We start from the raw sequence: 13,623 nt of genomic DNA on the forward strand, positions 1-13,623 counted from the left end.
GGATTTAGAACTTGTGACTAAGGGCCGGTTCACACTTGCTTAAAAAAAAATACGAATTCGGGGCGTTTTTCAAGCTCCGCTTAGCACAGGAAGCGGATCCTAATGTTAAAAATATGATCTGCCTCCACTTGTTCTCTCTAGGCTAGTTGCCGCATCTGCTTTGCTTGCTCAATTCGATCGCTGCCGTGACATAAATACTCACGTGACTCCATGCTGCTGACTCCTCTGCTCGGTCCCTCAGATTGGGGCCGGGCAGAAGCATTAGAATCCCCATAGGGTTGCAAAAGATCAATGGATATCCTCAGCACCGGGGAGGATTCTCATTGGTTTGTGGTGGACCAATGAAAATTTTCCCTGGTGCTCGGGAGAATTGGTCTATTGTCTCCTATGGGGCACCCCATGCCCCTAGTAGCCTCCAGGCTGTGTACTGAGCCACCGAACGGCATTGGGCCCCGTGAGTAGCGATGCAGACATTGTGACGGTCGATACGTAGAGTCCGGCACAATCGCCACTGACTTTAACATCTTAACGTGACACTGAAGCGGAAAAAAAATTATGATGAATTGTATGTGTAGTACAGATGATGAATAGAACATTAGTGGCAAAGAAAAGAGTCTCTCATATTTTTCTGACTTATAAAAAGTCAGACAGTGCTGCTGCCGCTGTGCACGTGGCTGGATAGTGTACTGGTTAAGGGTACTGCCTTTGACATGGGAGACCAGGGTTGGAATCCTGGTTAGGGTCAGTACCTATTCAGTAAGGAGTTCAAGGCAAGACTCCCTAACACTGCAGAGTGGCCTCTTGAGCGCGTCCCAGTGGCTGCAGCTCTTGAGCACTTTGAGTCCAACAGGAGAAAAGCGCTATACAAATGTTCAGATTATTATTATTAATATTCCTGTGCACGTGAAAATAGTGGAAAAAAAAAAAAAAAAAAAAAAACCACCAAAGAAAAAATACACCTTTATTTACAAATACTATATTGTCACCATACTTTGTACTAGGGACATAATTAAAATGTTGTGATAACTAGGACAAATGGGTAGATAAAATGTGTGGGTTAAATGTACAGTAGCAGTGTTTTTATATGAAAACTATACAGGATGAAATTGGAGAAATGGTTTTCTTTTTTGTTTTGTTTTTTTCTTGTTTTCCCTTTTAAAATGCATAGAAAATAAAGTAATTACTGGAAAAAAAAAATATGAACCCCAAAAAGCCCAATTGGTGGGGAAAAAAACAAGATATAGATCATTTCATTGTGATTAATAGTGATGAAGCTACTGGCAAATGAAAGGGATGAGCACCGAAAGGTGAAAATCACTCTTGTCCATCAGGGTAAAGGTAGCTCAAATGAGTGTTTTTTTTTTTTTTTTTTTTTTTTTCTCCTTTCACTGGAAAGGGAAGTTTTAATTCAATCACACGCCTACCAGTTAGCACACATATGGAAACATTCAGTAAACCAGGATAATCCCATTAGGCAAGAAGTAGTTAGCATGTAGATGCAAACCAGGAAATGTACAGTATTTTTCGGACTGTAAAGGTGGTCATACACTCGTTAGATTAGCAGCAGATAGATCATCAGATAGATTTCTGATGTGTTTTGGAATTTTTTTTACTAGGAACAAGTTTCCAATAGATTTCAGTATGAAATCTATTGAAAATCGATCTGATGGCATTTTTTTGCCGTCAGATTTCCATTAGGTCCAATGCTAATTGATAAGCAATCTCAACAGATCGACCTAGATTTTCCAGCATGTCAGATCGATTGAAATCGTTCGAAATCGGATGCAAATCGATCGATCAATCTATTTGTGATCGGCTGCGTATATGGGCACCTTAAGACACACTTTTTCTCCCCCAAAAGTGGGGAGAAAAAGTCCCTGCGTCTTATAGTCCGCAGGTAGCAAAAAAGTGGTACACATATTGCAAAAAAACGTTTCTTACGATTTCCCTCTGTGGGTCTCTGTGTGTGTGTGGTTTGCTCCACACCGCCAATCATCTGCCTCATTGCCCACCCTCCCTGCTGCCAACCATCCACCTCCATGCAGCCGCCAATCATCCACCTATATGCCCGCTGTCCATGTCCCCTGCGCCGCCCACAATGATCCGCCTCTGGCCAGAAGAGGAGCAATCCAGGGCTACTTGCAGCGGTTGTCATCTTGTAATTTCCTGCACTGTGGCAGCGTGACAGAAGACGGGAGATCATAGCGGTAGTTATGACTATCGATGCCTCAGTACTTCCTTCCCCGCATGAGCATTGCGCATTGGCGCGCTAGTAAACAAGGAAGTACTGAGGCATCGGTAGTCATAACTTCCGCTACGATCTCCTGTCCTCAGTCACGCTGCCGCTGTGCAGGAACTTACAAGATGAACTTACAAGATGACAGCCGCTGCAATTGGCCCTGGATCGCTTCTCTTCTGGCCCCCCGCCGCAATACATGGAGGACAGCCGCTGCAGCTCCCGCTGAGATTGCCCCTCATGGGATGCTAGAATTGTGCCACTGCTTCCCCGCCACATCAAGATCATCACAGCTGACATCAAAAGACAGGAGCATGCAGAGGGACAGCTGGATAGGTGAGATCATCCAAGTTGTAGTGCTTAACTATTGTAACTGGTGGGGAGGCAGGGTTTAGTTTAATGTTGTGTAGTGTTACTAGTGGGGCAGTAGGGGTGGGTTAGTGTAGTGTAGTAACTGGTGGGGTAGGGCTGCACGGTTTTTCGGTTTAAAACCGAAACTGCGGTTCGTGGCAAGACGATCTGCTGATCGTAAGTACCATCGGTTTTTCGGTCCGCTGTTTAATACTTTGCTTCTGGCCCCGCTGTGCGCGGATTGGCCAGAAGCAGTGAATATGTATGAGTGTTAATGAGCGGGGGGCGGATCCACTCGAGCGAGCGGCCGGGCACATACAGCAGCATTACCAATCACTGGCTAGCGATGGAATGACGGCAGTGGTAGGCGGAGCTGTACAGAGCATACAGCTCCGCCTACCGCTGTCGTCATTCCATCGCTAGCCAGTGATTGGTTATGCTGTATGTGCCCGGCCGCTCACTGGAGTGGATCCGCCCCCCCCGCTCATTAACACTCATACATATTCACTGCTTCTGGCCAATCCGCGCACAGCGGGGCCAGAAGCAAAGTATTACAGACAGCGGACTGGGCAGTGCGGAACAACCCCCCCCCCCCCCCCCCCCAGCATTTGAAAAAAATCGGGGAAAAATCGAAATTGCAATTTCTGAGAGAAAAGTCGCAATTTCGATTTTTCCCTAAAATCGTGTAGCCCTATGGTGGGAGAATTTGGGTCTAGTGTAGTGCAAGGTTACTGGTGGGGCATCAGGCTTTAGTGTAGGGTATTTAGACTAGCTGGTGGGGGCAGCAGGGGCTTGTGTAGCTGGGCACTGAAGCTTAGTTATTGTAGCTGGAGGGGACATCTTGGGGGGTAAGGTCTACAAGACTACCCTGCACCATGAACGCACCCAGGTTTAGTATTTTTTTTTTCTTCTAAATCTGGGTGCATCTTATAGTCTGAAAAATACGGTAATTGAGTCGAGAGCTGGAAAGGAACACACCAGCAGAGGGTTTCCTGTTCCAGCCAGTCTTGCTGGCACCACAGGAATTGGCAATAAGCCTATGACAAAATAATAGCAATTCTGTTTTTCGTAAAAATTGAGGTGAACCAGTCCAGCAATTACTGTGAAAAAATATGGGTAGAATGCTGGTTTAATAATGGACGTTGTCGTGCGGTCCTGTCTTCATAACATGAGGCAAACCTTCGCTGTGTAGACCTTTTTATAATCCCTCATCTAAAGGTAATGTTTGATTTCAGTTCAAAGATGAAAATCTGCTAGTTATGAAAATATGTCTGGAGTAATATATCTGGGTTTTTTTTTCCTCCAATAACTTGAGGGTGGTGACCTGCATAAGCAGGAGGGCCAGGCTAGACCCAGCCCTCAGTATGGGTCAAATAAAGCTGTCTGACTTCACTTACAAGACTGTCCTCCATTTACCATTACTACAGAAACATCTGGAGTCCAGCTAGGAGGACCATTATGCTGGAATTATTGCCACAATAAGGACTTGTACAGCTGAAATCCACAAGGATGGACAATTTTCACTTGTGTATTTTCTATTGGTAAATCCTTTTTTATTTTATGACCGCTGGTTATTACCCGTTCACTTTGGTAATCCTATCATTTTGCTATACTTATTTTGTAACTCACTCCTTTTACTTTCTAAATAAATGATTCAAATAATTTAAAAGGCTTTCTACCTGTTCTTGAGTATATCACGGAACAAATCTGCCCTCTGCGGAGCTGTTACCATATAGAAGTTGTGGTGTATAAAGATTAGCCTGTCATAACCCTTTTTTCTTGCAGGCTAGAATAGCCCTGAGAGGTTCATATCGCCTTAAGGGTAGGTGGTGGTGGTGGACTACTGTTTATCGCAGATAACGATTGTATGTGTGTAGTCACTGTCTCTCTGGTCCTATCATACTCGGCTGCAGACTGAGCGGTTGTGCCCGTAAGGGCTGGGGTGGGCAGTGACAGACGTGATCGAAGCGGATGGACGAACGCGAAGCAGACTGAAGATCGCTGCAAGTGCATGAAAAACGTATGGAATGCATCCACCCTAGCAGATGCGCTTACCATGCCTGGTTTGCGTGCGCTGTAATGTGATCAGGATTAAGCGCCCCCCCCCCCCCCACCAATTAACAGGACCCTAGTTATAAAAGAGAGTGACCCCTAGCGAGTAGCAGTCTCATTTCCCCCCTCTCCTCCAAACAGGTCCTTCGTTTTTCATCAATATTTTTTTTTTTGTTTTGTTTAATTTTACTCTTACCTTGCCGACGTTCCTACGGCGTCCCGGCCAGTTTCTGCCTCTCCTGGTCCCAGCCCTGTTGTCTTGAATAAATGTCAATGATTCATGGATCTGTATATATGGGGTGATGTTGGTAGCTTGATCTAAATGATCTTTTCCCCCTTCTATGGCTGCTCTGCATGACTTAAATACGACTGCAGAGTGTTCAGTGCGATCCCTCCCACCTTTTTTTTTTTTTTTTTTTTTTTTTTCTGCCTCCTTCTGCAAAATGCTCAGGCTTCATTATGTGGGCCATAGTTTATCCTCTCCAGGTCCTGCAGCATCTATCCTGCTTCTCCTGTCTCATTCTGCAGGCTCTGATGCACATCTTCCCTGCTTCTCCTGTCTCATTCTGCAGGCTCTGATGCACGTGGCTAAGAGTGCGCTCCACAGCTTGGAATGCACACCCATCAGAGTAGGAAGTGACTGCTCTCCAATCCTGCTCTGGCCAAATGCAGAATTCCCAGCCTCCTCACAGCTGAGTTCTCCTCCCTCTTCTCTTACAAGCAGGCTGGATACACACAGGACTCCGTGAGGGCTGCATCACTACCCCTCTTTTTCTCTGTTTCTTAAAGGTAAAGGCACTTTTCTGTCCCTGTATCCCTTTGATCTATTGCTTCTCAGGCTGCAGTGAGGAGGCAAGTTATTCCCAATATCATAGTAGCACTATATACTGTGTTTATTTTTGCTCAAAAAGATGTGCTAGTGCTTATTTTCAGGGGATGTCTTATATTTCTATGAAGTGGTGCTTTAACTCTGCACTAATTTTGCTGTGGATGCCCCAACTATAGTTTACCAGTATTGGCAGATTGCCTCAGGGTGGAGGATCAGAGTGGGTGGCCAGCTTTAGAAGTACAGATACTTGAAGTGGCTGCGCATAATGATGATGACGCATCAAGATGTGTCTCTGAGCAGAACATTTCCTGTTCCCTTGTACTGATCAGGCACCTGCCCTGTAATTCCAGCACACAGCTTATAACCTTGCTGTGTACTGGGATGAAAGGACTGGTGCCTGATCAACATTGCACATGTGTCCCCGCTTGTTGGCTGCCTCTTCCTCCTGTGCAGTGTACTGATCAGGCACCTGCCCTGTCATCCCTTCCTTGGGTGATAATAACCTTGCTGTGTTCTGGGATGACAGGACCGGTACCTGATTTGGCACTGCAACACTGTGTCCCCGCTTGTTTGCTGCCTCTTCCTTCTGTGCAATGTACTGGTCAGGCACCTGCGTTGCCATCCCTGCACACAGCTGATAACCTTGCTGTGAGCTGGGATGACAAGACTGGTGCCCAATCGGCATTGCAACGATGTGTCCCTGCTTGCTTGGCCACTTCTTCTGGATTGCACTGTATGGTACTGACCAGGTACCTGCCCTGTCATCCCTTCCCACAGCTGATAAGCTTGCTGTGTGCTGTAATGACAGGACTGGTTCCCGATTGGCACTGCAAGATAGAGCTTATTTTCGCGGTAGTGCTGATATTTTGAGCATGCTTAAAATAGCAGCTAGGGCTTATTTTAGGGGTAGGGCTTATTTTAAGGAAAACTGAGTACTATATTTTATCATCTGCCCTTTTCATTAGATATAGTTTTATGAACAGTATTTTGTAGTATGTGCAATATAAGTGTAGCACATATCATTCCTTGCCATGGAAGTATTTTTTTCCACTTCTGTTAGGTTACCCATACCTCTTACTTACCTTTCTTCTTTCATCACTTGCAGTCCATTGGACCGCATTATGGATCACACTGTGCCAGAATCAGATAATTCCAAGGTCAATAGGTAAGAGTCACACTATTTAGGCTGACTGTACAGGTAAGTGACCCCTCTTTTCTACAAAAAAAGCACACTTTTTATTAATAGGCTGAGAACAAAGTTCCCACCACTGTTCCCGGTTACGTAGTTCCTTATGTTATACTCAGGATCCTGCTTAAAGAGAACCTGAACTGAAAATAAAAAGTCAAAATAACCATACACAGGTCATACTTACCTCCCATGTAGTCTACTGCTCAATCTCTTTCTCCTGTCCTGCATCCCATTTGTCCACTGTGATCCATGGAATTCTCCGCCCTCGATTTTAAAAATGACCATTACCCCATAACAGCTTCCTGGTCAGCACACTGTTAAATTGTAATATCACTCACTTGAGCCATAGGCAAACATGGACATTACCTTGCACAATCAGTTGTAATTGACAGCTGCTGATATATAACTGACAACAACTGATATATTTCAGTTCTGACAAAATATTGTCAGAACTGGAAGGGATCACTGTAAGAAGAAAATGATGAGCTTCTGAGTGGAACTGATGGTGAGGTAAGTATGTAATATTCATTTGTAGCTACATCATGTGTTTATTTTAAATAATTTTACACACTACAGGTTGCCTTTTAAGGAGCTGTCAAAGAAGCTGTTCACAACATGGAGGATTAGGTCCCCATTCAAGGCACTATAGCCCCCATATTGTAGGGCTGGTGGTGATAAATATATGCCCGGGAAATCCGTATATGAGACCGGTTTTCCCAGATGCCAATTGAGCTAGAGCCCCATCAAATGGACGTGTCCTAGATGATAAAGCAAGGCTGTCCAGGAATCCATGGACTCCTATGTAGCATCTTTGGCCCCCAAACATTCACCCAGCAGATCATTGAAGATACTGAATATCCTCAATCCTCTATGGTTCTGCATGACTCCAGTAATAGTGAGGGTCCATATGTTTTTTTTCTCATTAGTTCAGCCCTTTATCTAAACCATCTGTGAATCCATAAAATGGGAAGGAGAAAAGATACCCCTCCTCCAGGCAAAAGCTAACACACAACATATTATAAACATCTGAAAAAAAATTAAAACTCCTTTTTAATCTTGGAAGAGTTCGAAGAAATAAAGATGAGTGGAAGAAGATGGAGAGAAAGTCCTCCTTAAACAGACTTTTCAAACTTTATTCTCTACCTCAAGATAATTCTCCTGTCCGGGATATCGCTCCCATCGTGGACGTGTCAGTCATGCGTCTCGCACACCATGTAACTTTACTGTTAGAAGTCTTAGTTACTTTTAAAGATGTCCTCGACCATAAACTTGATATAGTTCTGAAGAAGGTGTATACCATTACCGTAGGGGCATGTAAACTAGCCGGGGCTCTATTCTCGGTTGCCAAAGTGGTGGACAAGGATTCTGATTCTATCCTGGCAGCTTTAGAGAACGTTTGTATCACCTCTAAGTTTATTAGGGAAGCGGCTATAGATATTGTCCAGTCCACTTTGTGCCATGGTTTTTACCATAACAGCTAATAGACCCTTGTGGCTAAAAACCTGGTCAGCCAATCCCAGCTTCCAACAAAATTTGTGTAAGATTCTGTTTGTTTGCATCAACAGTCACCAGGGGTAAATCTGGTCTTATGTCACGGGATAGATGACAATGCAGAAGGCCAGGTATTCTGAATTGGTTTTAGAACACAAGACTAGAAGACACAAGGTCTTACAGACCAGAGCGCCGGAATTGGCAAACTTAACATTCTAATCTCCATAAACGCACAAAACAGAAAGCAATCACTGCTGCCCAGTCACTGCAAAAATCCTTTTGACAATTCCGAAACCTAGATCGTAGCTGTAAGTCTTCAGCAGTTCCATGCTATCTGGGTGGAAAACGTGTGTCACAGATACGTGAGTCAGTCATTCTAGGATGTGCAAGTTCACCCCACCTCTGTTACTTTTTACCTGCAAAGGCATGCTCTTCACTTACATTCATGACTTCTTACAGAAAACAGCTGTTACATTTGTTCCAGAAGAGGAGCGCTTTCAGGAAGCCTACTTTCCTCTCTTCCTAGTAAAAAGAAGTCGGGAGATCTAAGTTCAGTACTGGATCTGAATTTCCTAAATCATCACATCCTTTTCAAAAAATTGTTGGAGTTTGCAACAAACTATTAGATCTGCCATTTGCTTATAGAACTGGATGATTTCAATATAATTTGCAGATGCTTGCCTTCATATACCCATACATCTATAATTTCAAACTTAACTCTCCCTTGTGGTTGGCAACCTTCATCTCCAGTTTTCCATCCTCCCTCTCGGCATTAACACAGCCATGAGAACCTTTTCAAAGGTACTAGTATGTCTGGCTCATTTGAGAATGCAAAATTTAGGACTTTCTCACAGGGCTGTGGAGTCGGAGTCAAGGCAATTTTGGGTGCCTGGAGTCGGAGTCGGGAAAAAATGCACCAACTCCGACTCCTAATGAATTTAAACTGTAATTAAAATAGAAAATATGATAAAATGTTCTGTTTCTCAGATAATAGTCATTATAAATAATTTATACATACAGTATAATAGCTGTGCTTAGTCCACAAAAATAAAATAAATGAATCAAAATTAGTTACTTGTGCTGCTTCAATAAAGCAGTCCCCGTATTTTTAAAGTCAGATATACACATCTGATTGTGACTGTATATATGATGTGTACACAGGAATCTCTTATATACACTAATGTCTATGCTGTAAGTATAAAGCCTGATGTGTAGCCGTGTCACTAATAGAGATGGTCAATGAGATGGAAATAATTCTGCGTTGATGCTGATTTATGCAAATGTACATAAATCAACTGCGGCAGTACATGAAATGCTCATGAAATCAAATAATTTGATATGTTGTTAAAATTTGGTTTGGCGACTTTGAATTAAATGGTACCTGAGAAGGATGATGAGAAAAGTTTTATACATACCTGGGGCGTCTTCCAGCCCCCTTCAGGCTAATCAGTCCCTCGCTGTCCTCCACCACCTGGATCTTCTGCTATGAGTCACCGCAGTCTGGCCGCATGCCGCTTCCACGGCCAGGAGCGTTCTGCACCTGCGCAATAGTGCTGCATAGGTGTAGTACGCTCCCGGCGGCGGAATGTGTGTGCATGCACACTACACCAGACAGGCTCAAGTACCTGGACTCATAGCAGAAGATCCAGGTGGCGGAGGAGGACAACAAGGCACTGATTAGCCTGAAGGGGGCTGAAGGAAGCCCCAGGTATGTATAAAACTTTTTAATTTCATCTGTCTCAGGTTTACTTTGTTACACAGTAGTACTATACATATGCACTCTCCACAGAGCTGCAGGGAATCCTCTGAGAATGTTGTGCACATTGAACACAGAGGTGTTGTCTATCACCCATAAACCTGGTTCAGATTGTTCATGAAGAATGTGTAATAGAGGAAGAATCTCCTTATTCCCCTGCAGAGTAACTGCACATCACTCTTACATGTACCCACAGTTACATTGCCTAGGGCCTGATAGATGTTCTTTGTTCCGGTTTGTACCTTTTACAAGTACTCTTACCAAGGACTAGTTTTAGTCTATGACTAAAGGGAATAAATATGGCAGTCTCCATATCCTTCTCACTTCAGTTGTCTTTTAAAATTCCTAAGTGTTGGCAGTTAAGAGACAAATTTCATGTTACATACTTTCAATCAACATGGTTGTAATATGCAAATTAGAGGAGGAGGAGTCGGAGTCGGTGGAATCCTAAACTGAGGAGTCGGAGTCTGTGGATTTTTGTACCGACTCCACAGCCCTTCTTGCTTACTATTTAGACAAACTTTTGTTGCCAGCCTCAGATCACAAGACTTTACTTCGCCATCGAGACATTCTTCTTCAAACGCTGTCTGATTTTGGCTGGTTAATAAACAATGAGAAAAGCCATCTCAATTCTTCTCAGAACCTAATCTTTCTGGGAGCAAGATTCCAAACTAAAGAAAATGCAGTAAGATTGCCAGAAGAGAAAATTGCTGTGATAAGGTCTCGAACGGACTGTCCTCATGCTAACTATTCATTAAGCAAGGTATAGTCTACACCTCTAGGGCACTTTGTCATCTACAATTCAGATGGTGAAATGGGTTTACTGCCCATTACAACTAGGGTTTCTCCATCAGTGAAACTGCCAGAATTACTCTGACCATTCTTCTCACGCCCACAATGAGAGAGTGTCTAAGTTGGTGGTAGGAAAATTCAACAACTATCAACCAATGGCTTTAAGATTGCGGGGAGGAAGCTTCAGGAAGCCATACATCTAGCAATTGTATGGGCAGATTCGACCAAGAGACAAATCTCTCTCTAATCGAATCTGTTAAGAGAGAGATCTGTCAGCTGCCCATACACCACAGGCCGATTCCCGATCAATTTCATGCTGAAATCGATCCGGTATTGGCCTTGTGACGCTGCATCTGACTGCCTCGCTGTCTCTGTAATGATAAATTTGCCCCGTGCAAGAAATACTGCTTCCAGGATTCTTCCTCTGCATACCTGTGCGCCCCACGGGGTTTCCTAGTAAGGGCGTGCATGTGTGACATCAACATGCACCATAAACGCACTACCACAAATGCCTACTTTAGGATCTGAGAAAGCTTTTTTTCTTTTTCTCAATTACCCTGGTACATAACTTTGATCCAATGGTTCCACAAGCACAACATACCCTTAACTTCCTCCATATTGGTGTAGAAAACCACATGACTGCTCGCTGTCTCAAAGTGCAGGTTTCTGCCATGCTTTAACAGATCTCTGCTGGGTCTCTGATCTTTTAATAATGCAATTTATGAAGGCTGCCATCAAAATCAGACATCCTAATAGTAATCTTTTTTTCCAAGTAGAATCTGCTTCAGGTTCTCAATTACCTAGCAAAACATCCTTTTGACCCAGTGAAAGACTGCAAGATATGGGACTTAACTTTAAAAACGTTCTTCTTTTGTTTCTATTCCCTATCTTCTCTGCCAGAAGAGTTTCTGAGCTCTAGGGGTTTATTCTTGACATTCTACTCAGAGTAGTTCTGAGGCCAGTAGAGAACTTCATACTGAGGGTAGCGTCAGAGTTTCAGCTTAACCAGGATTGGACATTGCCAAGTTTTATTTATACAAATTCCTCTGATTTGCATGCTTTAGATGTTGCTAGAACACTTAGTCAATGTAAATGTACCAAGTAGCTTCAGGAAGTCAGGATAGCTCTTCATTATTCTGTCAGGTCTGAGAAGGGGCCAGCCAGCATCAACCCAAAAATGTCTTCTTATCTGAAACGGATCAACAAAACCTCTTATTAGGGATAGCCTGTTATCAAGGTTATTGACCTTGTCCCTCTGGATGGCATCCCAGTGCACTCCTCTCAAGGCACAGCTGCCCCCTGGGCCACTTTTCAAGTTATCTGAAGCTCAGCAATTTTTCTTTGCTGTAAAAGATTATTTACCATTATTTAGCTACCAGCATTTTTTATTTTTTTTAAGCTGAACAGCATTCAAACAGTTAACACAGTACTTCATCCTGCAGTGGAAGCTTGTGATCGGAGGTGATCACATTGTATCAACAGAGGACTATAAACAACTGATAATTAGTAAGCTAGCAAGGGCTGAAACTGAACTACACAGAGCTTACAAGCAGATGCAGACACAGAAATGTATCACTAGATAGCAGATAGTATTTATATTAAAATCTATGAATAAAATGCAATGGCAGCTTTCAGAGCAGATAAACTGTACTTTTGGGAACTTGTAATTTGTAAACAGACAATATTAATTATGCACAAAAGCAAATATGGTAACTGAATGGGTAATAAAAAGTAGCAGAACACATTTTATTGACTGTTATGTCAGAGTTTTATTCCACTTTCACTAAAATTTCTCCATCAAAGATTTGCCAGGCTGCCAACTGGTCCTCTGTCTATACTTTCATTACCCACTACACTACGGAGTCCATCCAGTAGCCTTCTCTTCTGCTGAATTTAGAAAGAAAGTTATTAATCTGGTACAAACCTTAATTGAAATTATTTTTGTTCAGCAAGTCTTGTTCCTCCCTTATTATTTTCTGCTAGTTCAATCCCAAACGTGTGCTGCCATGGAGGCATATGGAAAATTGAATTCTCACCTAACAGTAATTTTCATTTCTATGTGCATATCCATTGCAGCATAGGGATTTCCCTGCCTTTCCTTTTGACATTTTCTTTTCTCCAGTTACAGTTAGTCACTGAGCCACTTTCTTTTATAGCTAGGGTCCTGTTAATTGGTAGAGGTGGAGCTTATCCCAAATTTATGGTGCCATGCAGATATCTGCACATGGTAAGGAAAATTACTGTTTGGTGACTATTCAATTTTTCGTTTTGTTTTTCCTTTCAATAAATAGATGACCAGATAAAAAAAAATTGTTTTATTGTGTTTTTATTGAATTTTCTTCATTTACTTTTTAAGAACGTTTTGATTCATATAAAAATTAAGTTTTAAAAGTGTCCACAAAGATAAGTATTTGCATGTCTGGTGTCTTCCTACTTATTCCTCTTCTCACTATCTCCCTTCCCGTTTCCTCTGCTCCTCTTTTCTCTTCCTGCCTTTCCCCTCCTCTTGCAGAGTCAGTTGTCAGTTTTTTAAATGCATTCAGTAGAGAATTGTACTGTTAGCCATCACTTAAGCCCCATCTACACGATGGGACATTGCAGCGATCCGGCGGCTCGATTAGCCACCGGATCGCCTCTTCCGCGTGCCCCGGCATCAATACCCGCTCATCCCCGCGCCACTTATCTTCCGCTCGATTCCCTGCCAGGGAATCGGCGGAAGCAAGATCCGTCCTGTCGGATCTTATCAATCGAGCCGCATCAGCGGCTCGATTGATAAGGAGCATCGCGGCCGCATCTACGCGTGTAGATGCGGCTTAAAAGCAAGAAGTATGGAATCAGGATGATACCATTTATTGACTTACTTAAAACAATAAGAGTAATGCAGGCCACACATTAGCCAACCAACCAATCGATAATCGAATTGGATG

General features: G+C 43.1%; 1 protein-coding gene across 4 annotated transcripts in view; it reads left to right on the forward strand.

Moving 5' to 3' along the window:
* PISD (phosphatidylserine decarboxylase) overlaps positions 1-13,623 on the forward strand; it is an 83,231-nt gene that overhangs the window by 24,075 nt on the left and 45,533 nt on the right. Inside the window, exons 1-2 of one of the 4 annotated variants that reach the window (XM_068238547.1) lie at positions 4,009-4,128; positions 6,574-6,633. The exons of 1 other annotated variant lie outside the window; for it this stretch is intronic. In XM_068238547.1, the coding sequence (XP_068094648.1) occupies positions 4,097-4,128; positions 6,574-6,633 (92 nt within the window). In that variant the 5' untranslated portion in view covers positions 4,009-4,096. Of the gene's footprint in view, positions 1-4,008; positions 4,129-5,339; positions 5,429-6,573; positions 6,634-13,623 lie in introns of those variants that run through there. 2 more of the 4 variants (XM_068238556.1, XM_068238563.1) reach the window with 2 other exon arrangements.

Source organism: Hyperolius riggenbachi, chromosome 1 (assembly GCF_040937935.1).
Source record: "Hyperolius riggenbachi isolate aHypRig1 chromosome 1, aHypRig1.pri, whole genome shotgun sequence".
Taxonomy (NCBI): Eukaryota; Metazoa; Chordata; class Amphibia; order Anura; family Hyperoliidae; genus Hyperolius; species Hyperolius riggenbachi.